The sequence below is a fragment of the Rhincodon typus genome, chromosome 1, assembly GCF_021869965.1.
Source record: "Rhincodon typus isolate 14 chromosome 1, sRhiTyp1.1, whole genome shotgun sequence".
NCBI lineage: Eukaryota > Metazoa > Chordata > Chondrichthyes > Orectolobiformes > Rhincodontidae > Rhincodon > Rhincodon typus.
Genome location: NC_063332.1, coordinates 79,213,648 through 79,235,104, shown reverse-complemented (window position 1 = coordinate 79,235,104; position 21,457 = coordinate 79,213,648). Strand labels below are relative to the sequence as shown.

The 21,457-nt window shown below is 40.3% G+C and overlaps 1 protein-coding gene across 7 annotated transcripts in view; it reads right to left on the bottom strand.

Annotated features, from left to right (window-relative positions):
- corin (corin, serine peptidase) overlaps positions 1–21,457 on the bottom strand; it is a 331,902-nt gene that overhangs the window by 165,463 nt on the left and 144,982 nt on the right. For all 7 annotated transcript variants that reach the window (XM_048597970.1, XM_048597932.1, XM_048597938.1 and 4 more), the window contains exon 3: positions 11,125–11,610. In XM_048597970.1, the coding sequence (XP_048453927.1) occupies positions 11,125–11,610 (486 nt within the window). The remainder of the gene's footprint in view (positions 1–11,124; positions 11,611–21,457) is intronic.

The following is a 21,457-nucleotide window of genomic DNA, read 5'->3' as shown; positions in this document are numbered from 1 at the left end:
CTATATAACATCTAGCTCCAGGTTAAATTTGGATTTTTTTTTACATTTCTATTGCCAGAAGGAGACAGCCGTTGTATCAAGCTCAGATTGACAAGTTCAGTGAGGCTGCCTTTAATTTATATGATTTCAGTACAATCAATTCAATTGGACCTTCGTCAATTCAAATCAGTAAAACTCCAGTATAGGGCCTTATAGTACATCAATTGTTCAAATTGTTTCAATTCACCTAGGGCTTAATTCCAGTACTTATAAAAACACTGGCAGAAAGAAGCATTAAACCAACTTTATGACTACAATTATGAAATGCTGAAGATTTTTCCACTCTCAAAACTATTGACAAATTGCCAACCTTATTGGATAAACTAAAACAAAATTCCATTTATGCAGTACAAAGTTATCACTGAAGGTACCAAACTAAATTTTCCATTTTTGTTTTATTTAAAAACCAATATTTTGCTGAATGAGTAACATTTGAAGTTATAACCAGTGGTTACAATAATCCAGTGGTTTCGTAAACTCAAAACATACTTTAAGTAGACACAAGTAAGCACTGTTATTTACTGATTTTTAGTATGTTTAATGGGCGGTATAGGGGAGGCAATGGCCTAAAAGTATTATCATGAGACAATTAATCCAGAAACCTGGGTAATGTTCTGAGGACCTGGGTTTGAATCCCGCCATGGCAGATGGTGGAATTTCAATCCAATAGAACCTGGAAATAAGACCATTATGATGACCATGAAACTATTGTTGGAAAACCCCATGTGGTTCACTAATGTCAAAGTGTTTAAACAGTCACACAGCATAGAAGCAGGCCCTTCAGCCCACCATGTCAATGCTGACCAACAACTAATCGCATTTACTTGCACTTGGTCCATAACCAACAATGCCCTGGCATTTTAAGTACTCATCCAGATGCTTTTTATATGTTGTAAGTACTTGCCTTCACCACATTTTCAGGTAGCATGTTCCGTATTTCTACCACCCTCCAGGTGAAGAAATGTTTTCTCAGATCTCCTCTAAACTACTTGCTCTTCATGTTAAAATTATACCTTCAAGTCTTAGACACATTTGCCATGGGAAAGAGATTCTCACAATCTACCTCAATCAAATACCCCCTCAGCCTCCTCTGCTTCAAGGAAATCAAACCCAGCCTATCCAGTCACTCCTCATAACTGAGACTTTTCACAGAATGGCGCTGGAGGAACACAGCAGGCCAGAAAATCTGAAGTAGGGTCCTGACCTGAAACGTCAACTTTCCTGGGTCCCGACCTGAAACGTCAACTTTCCTCCTCCTCTAATGCCGTCTGGCCTGCTGTGTTCCTCCAGCTCCACACTGTATTGTCTGAGAATGGTCAGGTGGGGTTGTTTATAACTGGCACAAATCCAATTTGCTAAAAGACCTTTTTCTGTGCTGTATGATTCTATGAACCTTGCAGTTGCAGTTAAGGAATGAGAAATGACAAATTTGCAGATGGATTTTCAAAGAGAATTGCAACTTTAAAGAACTGAAATTACAAAACATGGAAAGAAAGAAAAGGGAGAAAAAGGGAACATTATTCGAAAGAACACTTGAACTTTAAAAAGTGGAACTAGAAAGGCATGAGAAAGAAAGTGAATTTAAATTACAAATGATGAAGCTTAGACATGTGAGACCACAAGCTTGGAAGTGGAAATGCCAAGTCATAATCTCCAGTTTAGTTAGGAGGCATTCCCTATTTATTTCAGAAACCCCTTCCCCTCCCCCATTTCTGATGAAGGGTCTAGGCCCAAAACGTCAGCCTTCCTGCTCCTACGATGCTGCTTGGCCTGCTGTGTTCATCCAGCTCTACACCTTGTTGTCTAACATCCTGGTGAATCTCCTCTTACCCTCTCCAGTGCAATCAGGTCCTTCTGATAGTATGGTGACTAGAACTGCACATAATATTCTACCTGTGGCCTAACCACATCAACTGCTCTACCCTCAATGTATTTAGTCACCTTTTTAAAAAACTCAAATAAGTTAGTTAGACATGATACCACTCTAACAAATCTGTGTTGACTATCCCTGATCAATCCTGCCTTTCCAGTGTTGATTAATTCTGTTCCTCAAAAATTTTTCCAATAATTTCCTCAGAGGAGGGGTCACAGATGCTGCCAGAGCTTCTGAACTTCCCCAGCAATTTCTGTTTTTGTTCCTGAGGGTTTATGCACCTGTATGATTGATGAAACTCACCATCCAACTGAAATCCCCAGCTACAATGACTTTCTCCTCTGTGAATATAGATGAGAAATATTCACCTAAGACCTCGCCCATGCCTTCTGGCTCCATGCACAGATTGCCCCATTGGTCTCTAACAGGTCTCATTCTTTTCCCTGGTAATCCCGTTACTCTTAATACCACTTATAAAAAGCCTTGGGGTTTTCCTTGATCCCATCTACCAAAGATATTTTGTGGTCCATTTTTACCCTCTTAATTTCATTTTTAAGAAAACCCCTACATTCTCTATACTTTTGAAGGGCTTCCCTGTTTTTAATGTGCTGTACCTGACATTTGCTTCCTTCTTTTTCTTTATCAAACTCTCAATATTCCTTGGTTAGAGACAAAAAATCTGCAGATGCTGGAATCCAAGGTAAACAAACAGGAGGCTGATAGAACACAGCAAGCCAGGCAGCATCTGGAGGAAAGGAGTAGTCAACGTTTCAGGTATTACCTTTTAATACCCAAAACATTGACTGCTCCTTTCCTCCAGATGCTGCCTGGCCTGCTGTGTTCTTCTAGCCTCCCTTTTGGTCTACCTCTCAATATTCCTTGACATCTAGGGTTACCTGGACTTGCTGCCCTTGCCCTTCACGGTTACAGGAACACAATGGCCCTGAATTCTTACTATACTACTTTTAAAAGATTCCCACTTTCCAAATGTAGACTTATCTGCAAGTAGCCGATCCTAGTCTATGTTAGCCAGATCCTGTCTAACGACATTGAAATTGGCCTTCCCCAGTTTAGACACAACTTATTCCTTTCTGTAATAACTTTGAAATTTACGGTCACTATCCCCAAAATGCTCGCCCACTGAAATTTCAACCACTTGACTGGCTTCAATCCCTGGATTAGGTCTGGAATTGCCCCATCTAATAGTACTGGCAGAAAAAGCTCTCCCAGTACTTTAAAATCCCGCCCTGTCTAAGCTTTTCACACAAAGGCAATCCCAGTTAATGTTAGCAGTATTTAAATTCCCTACAACTATAACCTTATTCCCCTCTCACCATTGTGATTTGCCTACATATCTGCTCCTCCATCTCCTTCTGACTATTGGCGCACTGTAGTATAATCCAAGCAAAGTAATCACTCCTTTTTTATTTCTAATCTCTACTTAGATTGCCTCATTTGAAGACACTTCTAGGACATCCTTCCTCAATACTGTAGTGATGGTTTTCTTTATTAATAAAGCAATTCCCCCACTTTTCTTACATCCCCCCATCACATCAGAATCTTCTAAATGCTGGAATGTTGAGCTGCCAGTCTTGTCCTTCCTTCAACCATGTCTAGTGATTGCAACAATATCATATTCCCACATGCTGATCAATGGTCTAAGTTCATCCACCTAAATAGTCACACTCCTTGCATTAAAATAGATGAAATTTAGCTTTCCAGATTTCCCATGTGCCTTATCCTGCCCATGTCTTCTCTACTGGACTATCCCAGCATTCCTTCTATATCTGTTTGGACCTTTCTTCCAACTTTACATCTACCCTGTGCCCTATCCTCCTATTAAATCAGTGTAAGACCTCTCCAGCAGCATAGGCAAGGATATTGGACTCAGTCCAGACCAGGTGCAATTCATAGAGGTCCTTTAGAGTTGAAAGCTGCCAACTGGCCTACACGTGAGTCCAGAATCACAGCAATGTGGTTGACTCTTAATTCCCTCTGTGCAATTAGGCATGGACAATAACTGCTGGCCTAACCAATAATGCCAACATCCCACAAATGAATAAAAAGCAAAGTTTATTCATCATGCAAGATAGTAAGAACTGCTGATGCTGGAGTCAGAGATAACACAGTGTCCTGACCAGAAACATCAACTTTCCTGCTCCTCTGATGCTGCCTGGCCTGCTGTGTTCCTCCAGATCCACACTGTGTTTATTCATCATCACTTGTTGAGGGTGGTACAAGTTTGAAGGTCTCTAAGAAAGTGCTAAACCAGAAAAAGACATTGAACAACCAAACCAGCTCCTTCGGATGTTCTTTTCAGGCCACCCTGTCAGGAATTCTACAAACAATTTTATTTCCAAAGGCAAGTAAAAGCTCTGCTACAAAGTCTTCCTCACTCCAATAGATATTTCAGTTTAATGCTGCTATATACAGCTTAAAACCTGGTCAGTTCCCTTACACAACTGACATTTCCACTCACATCAGCTACTGCATTCTATTCCTTTCAATATTTTAACCTTTAGTTTATGAAATAATAGATTAGATCTTGCTGGAAAAGGGCATCATGCAGTACAAACCATTAGCTAAACTTACTTTGCACATTTCAACTTGAAAGTCTTTCCACTAAAACTTGCAGGGAGTGTATTTTGGTAATGGTGTGGTGAAGGATTTCAGTGAACAGTGGGACTGTCAGTTCACCTCCTGAACTAGTGAGCTGAGTCTTACGGGTTTTTTTGACTAAGTCTGAACTATGTTAAGTTTTTTGGAGGGATTGCCACCGTGAGACCTAGTAGGCTTTCTCCTTCATTAACTACCTAAGCCACCCCTATCACTCTTACCCAATTCCCACAACATGCCATTCCCAGAAAAACTCAATCAATGGATATCCTGGAATTCATCAGTATCACTTGTGCCCACACCAACTTTAAAAGCTTATTGTGCACCCAAAGGTAGGCATTCTAGGAAATCTGTAATCATGGGTCAGTGGTAAAAGAAGGCATCTCGTTACCAAATTTAAATGACCAACCCACTTCCCATGAATGGTTTGGTCACTTCTTCCATATCCTGCCTCCTTTAAACATGTTGGGTTCTGATTCAGAGTTTTTGAAATATTGCCCTCTGACCCAACATTCTATTTTCAGTGAGTCATGTTTCAGTCTTGACCAAATGGTGCAAACCAAATGGTGGAGCAACATAAACCAACCTGCAAGAGTGCCTCTTAATGCTGATTTGAGAATGACTCATCATTCAAGTGTAATTATTTTCCAGCAAATTCCAACTCAATCTGTTTTTGATTCTGCAGTTATAACTTGATGCCAAAGTCCCAGAATCATCCCAGGCAAACTTCTCCAAAACAGCTTCAAAACACATTTTGAAAATAGTATCCCCAAAGATTCATAGGGTTATCCAAATATGATCTTATTAGTGATTGCCATTCAATTTGTTTTGATTTAGAAGTTGATTTAAAGTTCAACTGGGTGTAAGAGCACTTCTGATATAAAAAGACCCGGGGCTGCTACTGTGCAATGGTACTGTCACTACTGCTGAGCCAGGATACCCAGGTTTAAGTCCAACTAGCTCTAGAGGTGCATATTCACATTTCTGAACATGTTGATTGTAAAAGAATAAAGCAAACCCAGATCCGGCCTCTTATGATGCAATGGTAGTGTCCCAACCTCTGAGCTAGGGTGCCTGGATTCCCTCCTGCTCCAGAGATGTATGGTAACATTTCTGAACAGGTTAATAAAAAATATAAAACAGACCCAGGATGTCACGGTAATTGGGTGATGGGGAAAAGAATGTTCAGTTGTGTGCAACAGCACTCTGGATATAAGAAAAAAAGTAGACTTGGGGGTGATGGTGGTGATGGTGGGGGGTGGGGGGCAGGGGTACAGAATGGAGGCCTAGAGGTAATGTCACTGGACTAATAGTCCAGAGGCCCAGACTAATTCTCTGGGGAATGTGGGTGGTACTTTTGGGAAGGGACTGGCTACAGAAAATCCACCTGATTGGCAACTGATCTTTAAAATGGGTACTAATGATCTATATGAAGTCATTGGGAAGTATCCCAAAATTTTCCAAATGGGCATCAAGAAGGTAAAAAGCACCAGGGTCAAGATTTATATAGACCCAAAAGCCCGACCTAAGTATTTCAAGGCATGGCCAGTCCCCATGCTGTATGTGACAGAATAGAGGCTGAATTGGAACATCTCGAGGATGTTTCATATGCCCAGTATAGTTTGCTGAACGGGCCACATCAGTAGCAAAACCTGACAACTCTGTCCATCTTTGGGGTAAGTATAAGTTACCCACTTAGACAGATACACTACCCACACATAGAAGACTCATTTGAAAAGCTGGCTGGGGGTCACATATTTTCTAAATTACATGAGACATGCCTAGCTCCAACTGAAGCTTGAGAGGTCATCCAAGAAGCATGTTACTATCTATACTCACAAAGGTTATATGAGTGCACTCACTTGCCCTTTGGAGTATCTTCAGCCTGTGCCATCTTTCAAATGATAAAGGAGAACACTCTCCAAGTGGTACCCACAGCGGCAGTCTGTCTGGATGATGTTAATCTCAGGAGCTACTGTAAAGGAATGTGTGCAGAGTTTGGAGGAGGTGTTAAGGCATTTTTCTGAGGCCGGCATCCAGCTAAAGAGTGAAACGTGTGTGTTCTGGGTAATCGAGCTAACATACCTCGGCAAGAACAGATTATACCCTGTTAAAGAGAAAGTCATGAGAAAAAGGGCTCTGACTCCAAGGCGCACAATAGAGTTAGCATTTTTCCTAGGTCTCAAAAATTACTAGGGGAAGATACAATCCACATAAGGAACCTGCAGCTCCACACCTTGTTATCTCAGACTCCAGCATCGGCAGTTCCTACTATCTCTAACTAACTTTGGTGATGGCTGTCCAATGATCCCAGGAGTTATCCTTAACAAGAAAATAGGAACGGTATTGTAGATGGTCAAAACTGGGGAAAAGCACAAAAAAAATCACCTCAATCAATTCGGGCATGAACCCTCCACAGAGGTGATTGTTTCGATGGACTGCCCACCTAGGATGAGCCTCCTGCAGTAACCCTTCGCCAATCTTCCTGGAAGAGACGTTCACCTACTTAATATGTGCCCCTGGCCAGACCAGAGCTGGAATATAACAGGAATGGGGCCATGGACAATGTGACATAAGAGACCCCATCATCACAGGAGCAAGGAGGAACCAACAGACCTGGAGGGGGAGGGTCATAGATACTACAAGGCCTATGGGAATCACTAATTACTGTCCCTGCGGAGTTCGTCGAGTATGCATTCTTTTGGTAACAGGCAATGGCCAACCCAGCTAGAATTCACCACCTGAGCCCTTCATAAAGCAAACCCAGGGTTGGCACCATGAGGGATACAGTGCTTTATTGTCCCCTCCAACTCTAATTTAATTTAATCCCTTCCCTCCCTCTCTACCTCCCCTGCACTTTTGATGGCTTGCATTGCCCACAAGAGGCTTTGTAAGTAAACATTTAATTGCTTACATAGAGGATTACTGGTGATGATTTGTAGGTTACAAAAACAAAACAAAGTCATGGTCGTGGGAAAAGTTGCTCAGTTGTGAGTGATAGCACTTCTGGGTATAAGAACTAAAGAGCAGACCTGTTCCAGGCTGGAACTAGCCTACGAACACCACAAGTTGTGGCTCTATTTCAATGTTCAGCAATAAAGAATGTTCCTTTCCAATTGGGCTTCCTGAGTTATATAGGCATAATTTCATTTTTTTTTCCCCAAATGCAGTCATGCATTGATTATCCATAACACCACTGAAATCTTTAGAGGAATACAAATAACATCCCTTCCAACTTTTCTCTTTCTTCTCCCTTTCCCACCCTCTATTAACATTAGACTGAATAGCCAATTCACCTGTTTCATTCCTCATTGACTTTTTGACTATGAAGACAAATTTAGCTAATTTCCATCTTCATGTATAGCTATCCCATTGGACTCTTGTGGTGAAATGATAGAGTCTGTGCCTATGACTGGAAGGCCTGGGGTCAAGTCCCAGCTATTCCAGAGACCGGTAATAACATCCATGAAAATATCTACAGCTATCCATTTTTAGCAATAATTTAATGGGCTCTTGTGAAGAAGATCCAGTTTGGACTCCCCCACCATGGCAGTGTGTCACATGTCTGAAAGTGTTGATTAAAATAGAACCTACATTTAGCAAATCCCTAAAAGCCTGAAACAGTCTCTCTCCTACTCCAATTACTCAGACACTCCATTTGTCTTTAAAACTTTTTAATTGTTGTTTTTTATCTCAGCATTAAATGAGGGCGGATTTTGTCTTTATTACATTAGGTTATCAGCATTGCCCAAGTATTGTAAAGTAGCAAAAAAACGAATGGAAACATATTACTTATGTTTTCTTCCTCCACCATACTGTGCCAGAATTTGTTAGAGTGATAGATGATACAGTCATTCCTGAATGAGATAGAAGGACTTTTTTTTTAAATCCTCCTGTTTTACATTTCTGATCTCTGACCTTTTGATGCCTCAGTGAAGACCCTACAAGGAAATCTAGCAAAATGTTATGCACAAAATATCCTTCAGACTGTGTGGAGTCGTAAGGGCAGCTGAAGATGGAATTGGAGAGCAGAACAATTCATAAAGACTTTCTCCTCCCACAAAAGATGATCTTCAAAACCTTGGGACTTACAGCAGCAATCCCTCATATAAAGGACTCATATGCAAAATGGGCATGGGATGGGGGGATGTGCTGTCCTTCATGAAGTTGGACGTGAGCCGTATGTACCCGTAATTGCGGTTAGATGAGGATTTCTAGAAGTATGCTGCAATTAATACCAATAAGGATTTGTACCAACACATGAGACTGCCTTTTGGAATGCCATGAGCCTGTGACGAGGAGGAACCAGACCTGGTGCGAAAATGCCCCAGCAAAAGCTACAGGAAAAAAGAACAGGCCTACATCCCAAGACTTAGAGGGAGAGGGATGTAGTGATTGGAACAAGGTCAGCCAGGCAGACCTCATTGAGTATGAGCGTACTGATTGGGGCTGTTAACCTGGTCCAATCAGGTAATCCTGGCTGACGGATATAAACAGGTATGTCAGGGGTTCCGTTCACTATAGGCGCCAGCTCTGTGCTAGCTGGGTCAGTGTCATTCATGTATGTGCATGAGTAAATAAAGGATGACTTGGTGATGGGATACCAGCCTTCATGGAGTTATTTCAATTTTATTATTTTTACAAGTTAGCTGCACTCAAAGAATCTTCATGAGAAACTGTAATCTTTGGCTTGGGGATAAGAAGAATGAGTAGATATAATGCCTGCATTTAAAATGTTGAGATATGCATTGTGGATGTGATCTGTTTAACTTCAAATTACTAGAATAGGTGATGAGTAGAATTAATAAAATATCAGGGAGTCTAAAAATGAGAAAGCATGTTTTTTTATAAATGTGGGCATGCAAAAATGATTCCCAGTAAAAACAGTAAATGCTAAGGTGAAATCGTTCAAAAACAGCTGTGTAACTATTTGCTTCTGAATACAGTTGAAGGTTATAACAATACAAAAATGTACAATAATGAAAAAGCTCCATACAACTCAATGATGACAAAATTATCATGGTAAGATGGAATACCATGTAATAGATAGCTGATTACTCTGGCAGGACTATAGTAGGATGTCAAAATGGAAACATTTTCCAGTTTCACTTTATTTCCATTTTTGTGAGAAAACACACATCTTTCCTCAGGAATCTGGATGGTTGAAGTAAAATTTGGGATGCAGCATATGGTGTATAATAAGCCAAGCTCTGAACTTTCTCATTCCATACTTTAAATTCCAAATGTTAATATTATATGAATATTTACCAATAGCTGCCAGGTTACAGACATTCATGGTCTCAGGTCTCTGCCATCTTTTTCTTATGCATACTGGTACTATGAATACTGATATTAACATGCTAAAAATATCCTAATAGTTTAACAGTCGAAGTTTTTCAGTGAAAGTGGCATGGAGTCTCCATGGAGTCTTTGATTAAGCAGTAAAATATAATAGCAACTTCCAGGGAGCAAACGTTCACAATTTAATGTGCAAATTAGAAACACTCAATCTCAGTTGTCCGGCTCCTTCAGAAATCCCACTATAATAGTACACCACTGAAATAAAGGTACTGACCCACCAGGAGCACTTAGGGCTCGTCCATTTAAATGAAAGTCTTCTTTTAATAGCGTATGCTCGAATTAATGTCAAGCAACTACTTGTGCATTGAAAACCAACCTTTATAAGTGTCGCATCTCATTTCTTCAGATTTTAATTTTTGCTGGAGAGATTAAAAATGTGAATATAACTTCTTTTGTTTTTTCTTTTATCTCTTGCTTCTCATCTCTTTTTCTCTCCTTCATTCATTTTTGTAAGTAACTTTATGTTGAATTAAAATTTCAGACCTACACTTCCTGGTATAGACTCTACAGGCTAGGACTTTATATTTGGTGGTATTAAAGTGGCCAAACGCTCTACACAGTACCTACTGTCTAATTTCATTGACTGAAATGAAATAGAATATTAGGAATAATGTATAACAGGGTGCATGGGGGTTTGCACTGTCACTGGGATTAACTTGTAGCTCTGTGTGTCTTGGTGAGGATTCTTCAATCTAATGAGCATCTATGAATCATAGAATCCCTACAGTGTGGAAACAGACCCTTTGACCTAACAAGTCTACACCAACTCTTGGAGCATCCCACCCAGACCCATCCCCCTATAACCCACCTAAGCTACACATCCCTGAACACTATGGGCAATTTAGCATGGCCAGTCCACCCGGCCTGCACATCTTTGGACTGTGGGAGGAAACTGGAGCACCCAGAGGAAACCCACGCAGACACAGGAAGAATGCACAAACTCCACACAGACAGTCACGCAAGGGTGGAATTGAACCTGGGTCTGTGGTACTGTGAGGCAGCAGTGCTAACCACTGAGCCACCGTGCCGCTGCCACCTTCTTGACCTATTTGCCCTGGCACATAGTGCTCCATAGAGAGGGTTATGCAATTTTGGATTTCTAATTATCACAACTTAGAGTGCAAAATCCCATCGAATTCTGTAAGGGGATGTAATCATAATGAATGGCTAGCCTTATTCATCGATCACTGACTGCTAAATTCAGGTAATTGACTACAAGCTAAATGAACTCTTACCAAAACTGGTGTCAAAATGTCCGGCTTCATGTGTTGTGTCATTATTTGTAGCAATACTAGTGGAGCCGAGACTGGGAAAAGAAGTCTTGAATGGTGAGACGTTCATAGGTGGCTCATTGGAAGGAAATATTCCATCTGTCCTCTGAGTGACTGAGCTTGTGTCTTCCACACGCAGGACCGATCCTGCACTGCTGTGATCCAAACTGGGGGATATGCTTTGTGTTGATTGCAAACTGTCCTCCTGCATCACTGTGGTTTTCAACTGTTCCTTAGTTAAATCAGTCAACTTGTCTTCACCATTCAGGCCACGAGTAGTTGAAACACTTGTTACTGCAAAAGGAGATGGTGTCCCCAAATCTATTTGTTTTGGCATTCTTGAACTGTTTCCAATGATGCCTGTATAAGCATTATCAGATATCTGTCCGGTCCCACTGGTGGCAAGTACATGATTCCTGCTTTGATCAAAAATACCATCACCTATAACACCTGTTGAAAAAACATTGAAAGAAAAGATTAATACATCATTATGAACAAATTCATAACTTCTAAACTCTGTGCGTTTCCCTGGGCCAATAACCAAAGGGCATAGACTTGAAGCCGACAGCAGAGGGGGAAACTGAGGAGAAAATGTTTCAACAAGTAAGTGATGGGAGTTTGAAACTCACAGCCAGAAAGGATGGTGGATGTAGAAATCCTCATGACATTGAATTACACTTGCTGTAGCTCTTTTCAGTTGGTACATTCACAGCAGGTTGAATGCTGTTATACAATGTCACAAACCTCTATGAGTCTGATATAATTGGAAACCACTTAGTTTTATTAAGATAAAACTCTCCATCCAAAATGTATTAATGGGTATTTCTGTTTCCTCTAATCATTAGCAGAGGCATTAAGCTGTTTACAATTAATGGGTTAATTTCAGGACCTTATGAATATCATCAGAGCTGGGAAATACAAAATCAATTAATTAAGCTGCAAGTCAGATGTAACAGATAGCTTAGGTTTCTTTGTGACATTTTGTGATTAGTCAAACACACTCTGACTTGCATCAGGTTGCTTAGACAAATAAAATGAACAGTTTGTCTCTGCTCCATCTCTTCTCTTAAACATGATCATTATTGCTTTGTTTTTCTTACTCTTCTACTCAATTTCTCTCTTTGACTGTTACCATTCATATTCTTTCTCCTGTTATTCATCATTGTTATCTTTGCACTTTTTTCTTTGTGCTTTTTGTTTGCTTCCTCTTGATTTCCACTTCTCATATTCTCCAACAGTGCTGCCATATTTTTCTCACTCTTTTGTCGATGTTATTGACATGATAATATTTCCTTCTGGGTATGGATTGGATGTGATCAATTTCACTTGAATTTCACCTCAATTTGCAACAATTGTTTAATAAAGAGCTGCAGCTATGGAAAGCTTTAATTAGAATCAGCAGTTAGTATTAATCATTGAATCACTACAGTATGGAAGCAGGCCATTAAGCCAACCAAGTCCACACCGACCCTCCAAAGAGCATCCCACCCAGACCCACCCCTTACCCTATCTTTGCATTTCCCACCCTTGACATTATGGGCAATTTAACATAGCCAATCTACCTAACCCAGTCTTGGGCTGTGGGAGGAGACCAAAGCACCCAGAAAGAACACACACAGACATGAGGAGAATGTGCAAACTTTTCACAGACTGTCGCCCAAAGCTGGAATCGAACGCAGGTCCCCGGTACTGTGAGGCAGCAGTGCTAACCACTGAGCCACCATGCCGTGTCTGCTGCAAAAGTTTTAAGCCAGATTTTGCACATTAAGGTTTTCTTAAGTGTATGGAAAATAATTGCAATTTGACTCAACATGAACCTGTGAATTTTTAAAAAAGGACTTATTTATAATCTTCATTCAATCTCAGAGTGACATAATAGCAATTAACACAACACTCCATTTGACTTAGCATTCTTATTAAGCTTGAACAGAAATTGCATTTTTGTAAACCGAAAGAACTGTGGATGCTGTGAATCAGAAATGAAAATGGAAGTTGTTGTTGGAAAAGCTCAGCAGGTTTTGGCAGCATCTGTGAACTCAGAGTTAACATTTCAATTATAGTGACCCTTCCTCACAGAATGGTTCCGAGGAAGGGTCACTGGATCTGAAACGTTAACTCCGATTTCTCGTCACAGATGCTGTCAGACTTGTTGAGCTTTTCCAGCAAGTTCTGTTTTAGTTTTTGCATTTTCACATTCCCTCTAAGCAGAGTAGGGACTGTTAAATCATGCTGAAACCAGCTGGTGAAGTAGGAAACTGGACAGAGGGAAAAACTGGGAAAGCAGCTCAGTCGTTCCTGTTCACACGGGTTGCCGAGATGATTCGTATGAGTTTTGTGCTGTATCTTGGTTGTCCTGCTCTGGATGCTTCCATTTTTATCAAGGGGCATAGCGTGGCTGGTTCACTTGTTAAAGTTATCTGGTTTATTAGTTAAAAGTCACTACTTCCAGCAATTGTTGAAGGAAAAGTAATTTATTTCAGCCTTAAAGTGACCTTTACTGCAGAGAACAGAAAGACAGAGCTCCTAAGCTGATGAAAGTCCGCAGGCTTCTCTTGATCACAACCTCAAACTGTTCCGCTATCTGAGAACCAATCATTGTTGTTGGCAGGCAAGAGAAAGTTGCCATTGGTAACTGATCTCTAATCCACAAATCAGTCTACTACCTGTTGCTAACCAAAGCTTTATTTGTACACAACCCTTTGGCTCAAGCCCATCTACGGTGGCTCAGTGGCTAACATTGGTGCCTCACAGCGCCAGGGACCCAGGTTTGATCCCACCCTCGGGTGACTGTCTGTGTGAAGTTTGCACATTCTCCCTGTGTCTGTGTGGGTTTCCTCCGGGTGCTCCAGTTTCCTCCCACAGTCCAAAGATGTGCAGGCTGGGTGGATTGGCTATGCTAAATTACCCGTAGTGTTCAGGGATGTGTAGATTAGATAGGTTATACGGGGATGGGTCTGGGTGGGATGCTCTGAGAGTCAGTGTGGACTTGTTGGGCTGAAGGGCCTGTTTCCACACTGTAGGGATTCTATGATTCTACAACCACAGCTGTGCAAACAATGTTTGCAATGAATATCAAGTTACTTGTTTTCAAACCTTGTAAACCCAATAATTTTAAAATAGTTCTTTTTTATCTTAGTCCACAATTTATAGAACAGAAAAATAAAAAGACACAACCTTTGTTCAATCTGTTTTTATATTTCTAGCTAGTTTTCTGTTATACTCTAATTTCTCCCTTCTTTTAGTCATACTTTGCAGGATTTTCAATCCTGTCGGTTATTCTGACTTTACCAGTAATCCCCACAGAATCCTACATTTTTTCTTTCAGTTTAATATTGTCTGTAACTTTCTCAGTTAGCCACCAATGTGGCATTTTATTTCTTGAGTTTTTTTTTGCTGAAATGTATCTTTGTTGAGTGCTATGTACTATCTGTCTCTGCATCTTTATGGACCTACCCCTTTGTCCATTCCATTTAGCCAACTCAGTCTTCATATTCTTCCAATGGCCTGTATTTAATTTTAAAATGCTAGTCTTAGACCCATGCTTCTCTCTCTTAAACTGAATGCAAATTCAAACCTGTTATACATGCTGCGATCTACAGACTCCTTTACTATGAGGTCATTAATTCATCCTCTCTCATTGCACATTACAGGGTCTAGAATAACCTGATCTCTAGCTGGCTCTGAAGCACATGCATGAAGAAATTATCCCAAAAACTCCATGAACTTATCTTCCAATATACCAATCTTACTTGTTCAATCTAAATGTATATTCAAATCACCCATAAATATTGCCATATCTTCCATGCAAGATCCAATTATTTCTTATTGTATTTCCTGTCCTACAGTGTGATTGTTGTTAGGAGACCTGAGAACTACTGACTTCTTATCTTTGCTATTTTTTAATCTCTGTCCAACCTGATTCCACATTATGATATTTAGACCTAAGGTTATCTCTTACTATTATCACTCAAGCCTCCTCCACCATTTCAATATGATCAAGGCTAATCATACAGCTCAACACCCTCCCCCATAGCCCTTGGTCGTTTTAGCCACAAAAGCTGGATCTACCCCAAGTTCTGAAGAAGGGTCACTGGACTCGAAACATTAACTCTGCTTACTATCCACAAATGCTGCCAGATGTTCTGGGTTTCTCCAGCAATTTCTGCTTTTGTTTCAGATTTCCAGAATCAAAGTTCTTTGTTTTACAATAGCTCCATCATTTCCTTCTTGGAAACACATAATGTTTTGCCTCACCCATTTTCTGTGGTAGTGAATTCCACAGGCTTACCTCTCATTGGGTGAAGAAATTTCTCCTCATCTTAGGCCCAAAAATTTATCCCTTATCCTTAAACAATGGCTCCTGGTTCTGGATTCCAAAAAGGTTAGATAAATGGACCAAAATTTAATGAGGTTTAACATGGATAAGTGTGTGGTTATCCATTTTGGTCAGAAGACTACAAAGGCAACTCATTATCTAAAATGGAGAGAAACTTCAAAATGCTTCAGTGCAGATGGATCTGGGTGTCCTTGTAAACAAGTCACAGAAAGCGAGTATGCAGGTACAGTAGGTAATAAGGAAGGCAATTGGAATTTTGGCATTTATTTCTAAAGGATTGCAGTATAAAAGTAGGAAAGTCTTGCTGCAACCATACAAGCCATTGGTGAGACCTCATCTAAATTACTGTGTACAGTTTTGGTTCCCTCACTTGAGGAAGGGTGTAATTGCACTGGAGGCAATTCGGAGAAGATTAATTCCAGAAATAAAAGGCTTGTCTTATGAGGAGCAATTGAGAGGACTAGGCCTAAACCCCTGTAAGGGTGGCTCATGTTGGAAAGACAAAAAATGGCTGACAAGAGATAAGTACAATGAAACAACCTGCTCCAGCAATTGGACACAAAATGGCTGATAAGAGATCATTTAAGTGAAACGTAATGGTACCTTTGAACAGAGCTACTCCAAGGTGAATGACGGGCCATACAAGCAACCATCCGAGACAGTTTGATAAGAGGATGCCTAGGATTAGACAAGTGATTGATTCCAGCCTCATTAATGAAAGGATGTTGTCCCATTAGGTGAACAGCATCAGTTAGAACAAGGGGTATAAATCACAGCCATGAACCAGCCAGCCTAACTCATTAAGCAGCTGTAAAGACAACAGCTAAAGTTATTTTGTAGTAATTAGTTGTTTCTTTGAAGTTATTCACAATATTAAGAAATAGGTCCTAGTTAAAGATTCTTCAGATAATCATAGAAGTAGTTTTCAACACAAAGGGTAGATACACATATAACCAAACACACATTAGAAAACAATCATTTAAACCTAGATGTGAATGTTAATTAGCCTTAGGAAATGCCTTATCTTACACTTTGAGCAAGATAGACTGTTCACAACCCATTAATTGTAAAGCGCTAACAGTAGAAGTAGCTGTACAACTTTACATTTTATAACTAACTTTGTCATAGATAATCATAGAGATAGATTTCAATATAATTATAGATGCACATATAATCAAAGTATAATGTAAGTATCAGGGGAAAAACATTTATACATGGATGTAAAAGTTAATTAATCCCAGGAAACACTTTCCCTTATTTCTAAAAAGATGCCTGGTATGCCCTGAACAAAATAGATTGCTCTCAACTTATTAGTTACAAAGTGCTAACAGTAGAAGTAGCTGTATAACTTTACATTTTATAACTAACTTTATAACAGAAATTAATACTATGAATCTTATAGTAGTTGGTTAAAACCAACTGTCTTTTGTACTTTTTATCTATATAATTGGGAAATGAAAATTTAAGAGGAATAACTGAATTTGATAGAGATAGCACATGGAATATAATGAATAACAGAATTCAATCAGCCCTTAGAGATAAGCAAGTCTGGAACAGACCAGAAAGAGTATTACTAGTAACTTTGGAATGCTTCTAAATAGGATGCATAGAAAGATCCCAAGGCCTGGAGATTACAATGTGTGTTAAACACCATGAGATCATAGTAACCTGGGGCTGTCCATAGGAATGCCCATCATTGATTAGGTGTTTCACAGGATTGAGTGTTTGGAATAAAAAGGGAAGGACACAGTGACTATGCTATATGGGATTATTGTAACAAAATGCATAAAAATGCTGTATTTCACTGTAAAAATCAGAGTGCATCATTGATCACTCTTTTGATGTGAGCCATAGATTAAGAGTACAACCAGGACATCGAGGCCAGAATCGGGGAAGGTCTTTGGCCATCTCCCTGCATTAACCGGTTGTTGCTTGAATAAAATTCTGCCACTTGCCTGAATCCTGCCTGCCTCCTGAATCTTTGTCCCCGGTCGGGGTGGAGGGTGGGGGTGTGGTGGGTTATGCTCCTGCAATCCCCTAGAGTTTAGAAGAATGACAGGAGATCTAATTCAGGTGAATAAGATGCTAAAGGGGGTTGATAAAGTAGATGTACAGATGATGTTTCCCCCTATGGGGCAATCTAGAACAGAGGCCATAGTTTTAGGCTAAGGGGTAGCAGATTTAAAACAGAGATGAGGAAGAATTACTTCTTTCAAAGTGTTGTGAGTCTGTGGTATTCACAATCCCAGAGAGTTGTGGATACCAGGACAATGAATAAATTTAAGGAGGAGATAGGTAGATTTTTAATTAGCAATGGGTTAAAAGTTTATGGGGACTGGGAAAGAAAGAGGATTTGAGGCCAATTTGAGATCAATTATGATCATATTAAATGATGGAGCAGGCTAGAGAGGCTGAATTACCTATTCCTGATCCATGTTCTTACATTCTTATCACAGTTTCAATGGTACATCATGTCATGTGTGATCAGAATATTGGCTCAGCCTAATCCCAGAGGACATAGACAATGTAATTACATCTACTCAATCAATATAATTAGCATGAGGCCCATTACTTTGAGAGTCAAACCTCATTGACATTAGAGCAGCGAGCAGTGTTGTAACAATCACAGACAGCAACCCAGTTGAGGGGTTGGGAATGCTGGCAGCTCTGACACAGAAACCAGCCAGGAACGTTATGCTGGAGCAGACATTAGACATGCTCAGATATGCAGATGGGACCAATGGCGTGGACTAGAAGATTCTGTGGAGCCAAAGGAGCACATATTCAAGGTGAAAGAAAAAGCAAAGAGAATTACCTTCTGCAGTAGTTTCTTTAACTTGAGCTTCTTAACTCTTGGCACAACATTCTCACGCTTGCATTTTAATACTAAGATACCATAGGACTTTAACATGAACATTAGAATGAGGCTCCCAGCTGAAACGGAGGGACAGTTGGACTTCAGAAACACCCCAGAAAAGGATGGAGCTGGAAGTACAGTACCATAGCCGTGGGTTAATGCCACCTTTTTCAAACCTTGCAGTGTGACTTAAAATTGGCTACAAGAACAAATGTCAGCATTATGCAGATAAGTGGAAATTAATTGGTTATATAATGGTCTGTCACATCACCAGTGCTTCGTCCGCACTGCTCCATAAGGGGTAAAAATAGGCATAAAAGTAATACAAAAACCTATCAATATAAATGCTACTCATAAGAAAGTTCCAAAGATTTAATTAAGTTCTTCTTAATTTCACAAGCTTCAAATTACTCTGAGAAAATTCATACATAAATGTAATTTGGTAAGTCGCCATCAATACAAAGAATTATCCTCACATGGGCTCCCATATTAAGCTTTAAAAGTTACATTTGTGGGCTGGAATCAAGTGTTGCTTGTTGTCTCACTACAATTCTATATACACTGCCAAGGGTAGTGTGATGTAAAAATACTACACCTAAAGCAAGTAAATCTTCCTTGTGTCTCAGAGTATACTAGATTCATGTCTAAGACTATGAAATTTTCATGTTGTGGAGGTGCCGCTATTGGACTGAGGTGGACAAAGTCAGAAGTCACACAACACCAGGTTATGGTCAACAGGTTTATTTGAAATCACAAACTTTTGGAGCGTAACCCCTTCATCAGGCGAAGTGAGAAAAAAAACACACAGACACAGAATTTAAAGGCAGTGAGACAAGGGCAGAGAGATCAAAAAATCATATAAATAGTGTGAGTGGAGTGTCAAATCTGCAGGTGATCAAAAGTGTCAGACGGTGTCAACAGCTAAATAACAAGCAAAAGGATGACCGATAATCTGATTAAATGAGGCAGAGAGATAATTACAAAAAAATTAAAAATAAGGTGCTGCTGGAAACAAATGACTGGGATAACGTGAAAGGAAAATATGTTGGTGGGAGGTGGGCAGCAGGTGGAAATGAATTCAAAACCCTCAGATCACCATGGAAACACCCCTGCCCCACCCCTAAAAGGGATGACCAATCAGAGAAAGGTCACCCTCATTATTAGAATGGAAGAAGATAATGAGGAGCCATCCCTATAGACACAGGCTGGTTCTCTCCCATTGATTGTCTTTGACATGTTTATGTCAGCAGCAAATGTGGGATAGCTTACGATTGGAACAGTGAGGTGAGCAATAGTAGTCAGCAAGGCCGGAGGAAGTGGGAGTGGAATGGGAAACCAGGCCTGCTAGGAAGACCCAAATGGAGGCTGGGAAGATAAACCTGGGCCCAGGAAGGGAGGCTAGAGACTGTGGGAAAATGAGATTGCAAAGTGGGGAAAGGAGCTGCAGGGTGGGGGATAGAAAGTGGACATTTCTGGAAAGATGCATGAAGAGTAGCTACAAAAATAACAAGAAAGAGGGAGGCAAGAAAGAGGGGGACAAGGGACTAGTATGGCGACTGAAGGGTTGAAAAGTGAACTAAGCAGTAATAGGAGTGAGAGACTGCAAAAGGCGGGTGAAGGACTGCAAGGGGGAAAAGGACTGCAAATGGGAAATGGGGCTGCAAGGGGGAACAGAGGAATTCTCAATTTACTGAGAAAAGGAAAGCTAAAATAATGAATTCCTTGCAAATTTATGTGAAGTCTCTAGATTAAAGCTGCTCGAGTTCAGGGGTTTTCTACGGGGAAAGTGTAGTGGATACAATTGTAATGAACATGGTGTCAACTGTATAATTTAATATTGAAGTTTTATTTCTCACATTTATGTGACAACAGATCTCCAAATTACATACCAACTATGAATTACTTGAGGGGAATGACTGTTAGAGACAGACAATCTCAGGCATTATTCAAGTGAGCCCTCTCTGAACTACTTCTACCACATTTACAACCTCATTTACAATTTTCTTTCTTTCTTCTCCCGACCAGGGACTCCCTGCCTCAGGACTGCTGGCCTGTGGACTCAGTGCAGGACCAATATGACAGCCTCCCAGCCTGGCATGGTGGACTCTCGGCCTGGCATGGCGATCTCTCAGTGGCCCGGCATGACGGTCTGTTGACCTGAAACAGGGGTCTTTCGGCGGTATGGGCAGTTTCTCAGCCTGGCGTGGCCTCAGCATGGACCTCTGGTCTCAAGGTGGTTCCTCGAAGTACAGTCCCACCGTGACTAAGCACTTAAGAGTTTACATTAACATTTCAGAATCTGAAGAAGGGTCACTGGACCTGAATTATGAACTCTGCTTACTCTTCACAGATGCCTACAGATCTGCTGAGTTTTTCCAGCAATTTTTGTTTTTGTTTCTGATTTCCAGCATCCTCAGTTCTTTTTTTCTTGTTTGGAAGTAAATAGATTCTTGATCACCGAGGCAATGAAAGATTATTGGTACAAGCAAGAATGCCCATTTGAAGTTAAAATCAGATTAGCCACGATCTTATTGAATGATGGAGCAGGCTCAAAGGGCTGAGTGACCTACTCTTGTTTCGTGTTCATATGTAAGTGACTTGAAGGAGAGATTTCTCCAGTAAGCCATGCAGAAGAAAGGTGGTTTGAAAAAATTAGGAGGTAGCGAGCAATTAAGCAGTCAGATCTTGCCTTGTCAGTTTTGAGACTTCGGGAAAGGTGAAGCCACAAGAAATGAACTCAATATTAAATTTTATATGTCATTTTTACAAGATTAAAAACAACTTCATTCACACAGTGCCTTTAATATGGTAAAGTATCCCAACATACTTCACAGAAGAGTTATCAAACAAGATTTAACACTTAGTCATATAAGGAGATTTTAGATCACATAGCTTAAAGCTTGAACAAAGAATTAGGCTTTGAAGAGTGAGCAGGAGGGAGTAAGTGAGACAATGAGCTTTAGGGAGATAATTCTGGAGCTTAGTGCTGACTCAACCAATACATTAGTCAAGGGAAAAAATTAGGGTGGGTAAATTACCACAATTGTAGAAGCATAGATTTCTTGGAGGCTAATACAGCAATTAGATGGGACAAGGACATAGTA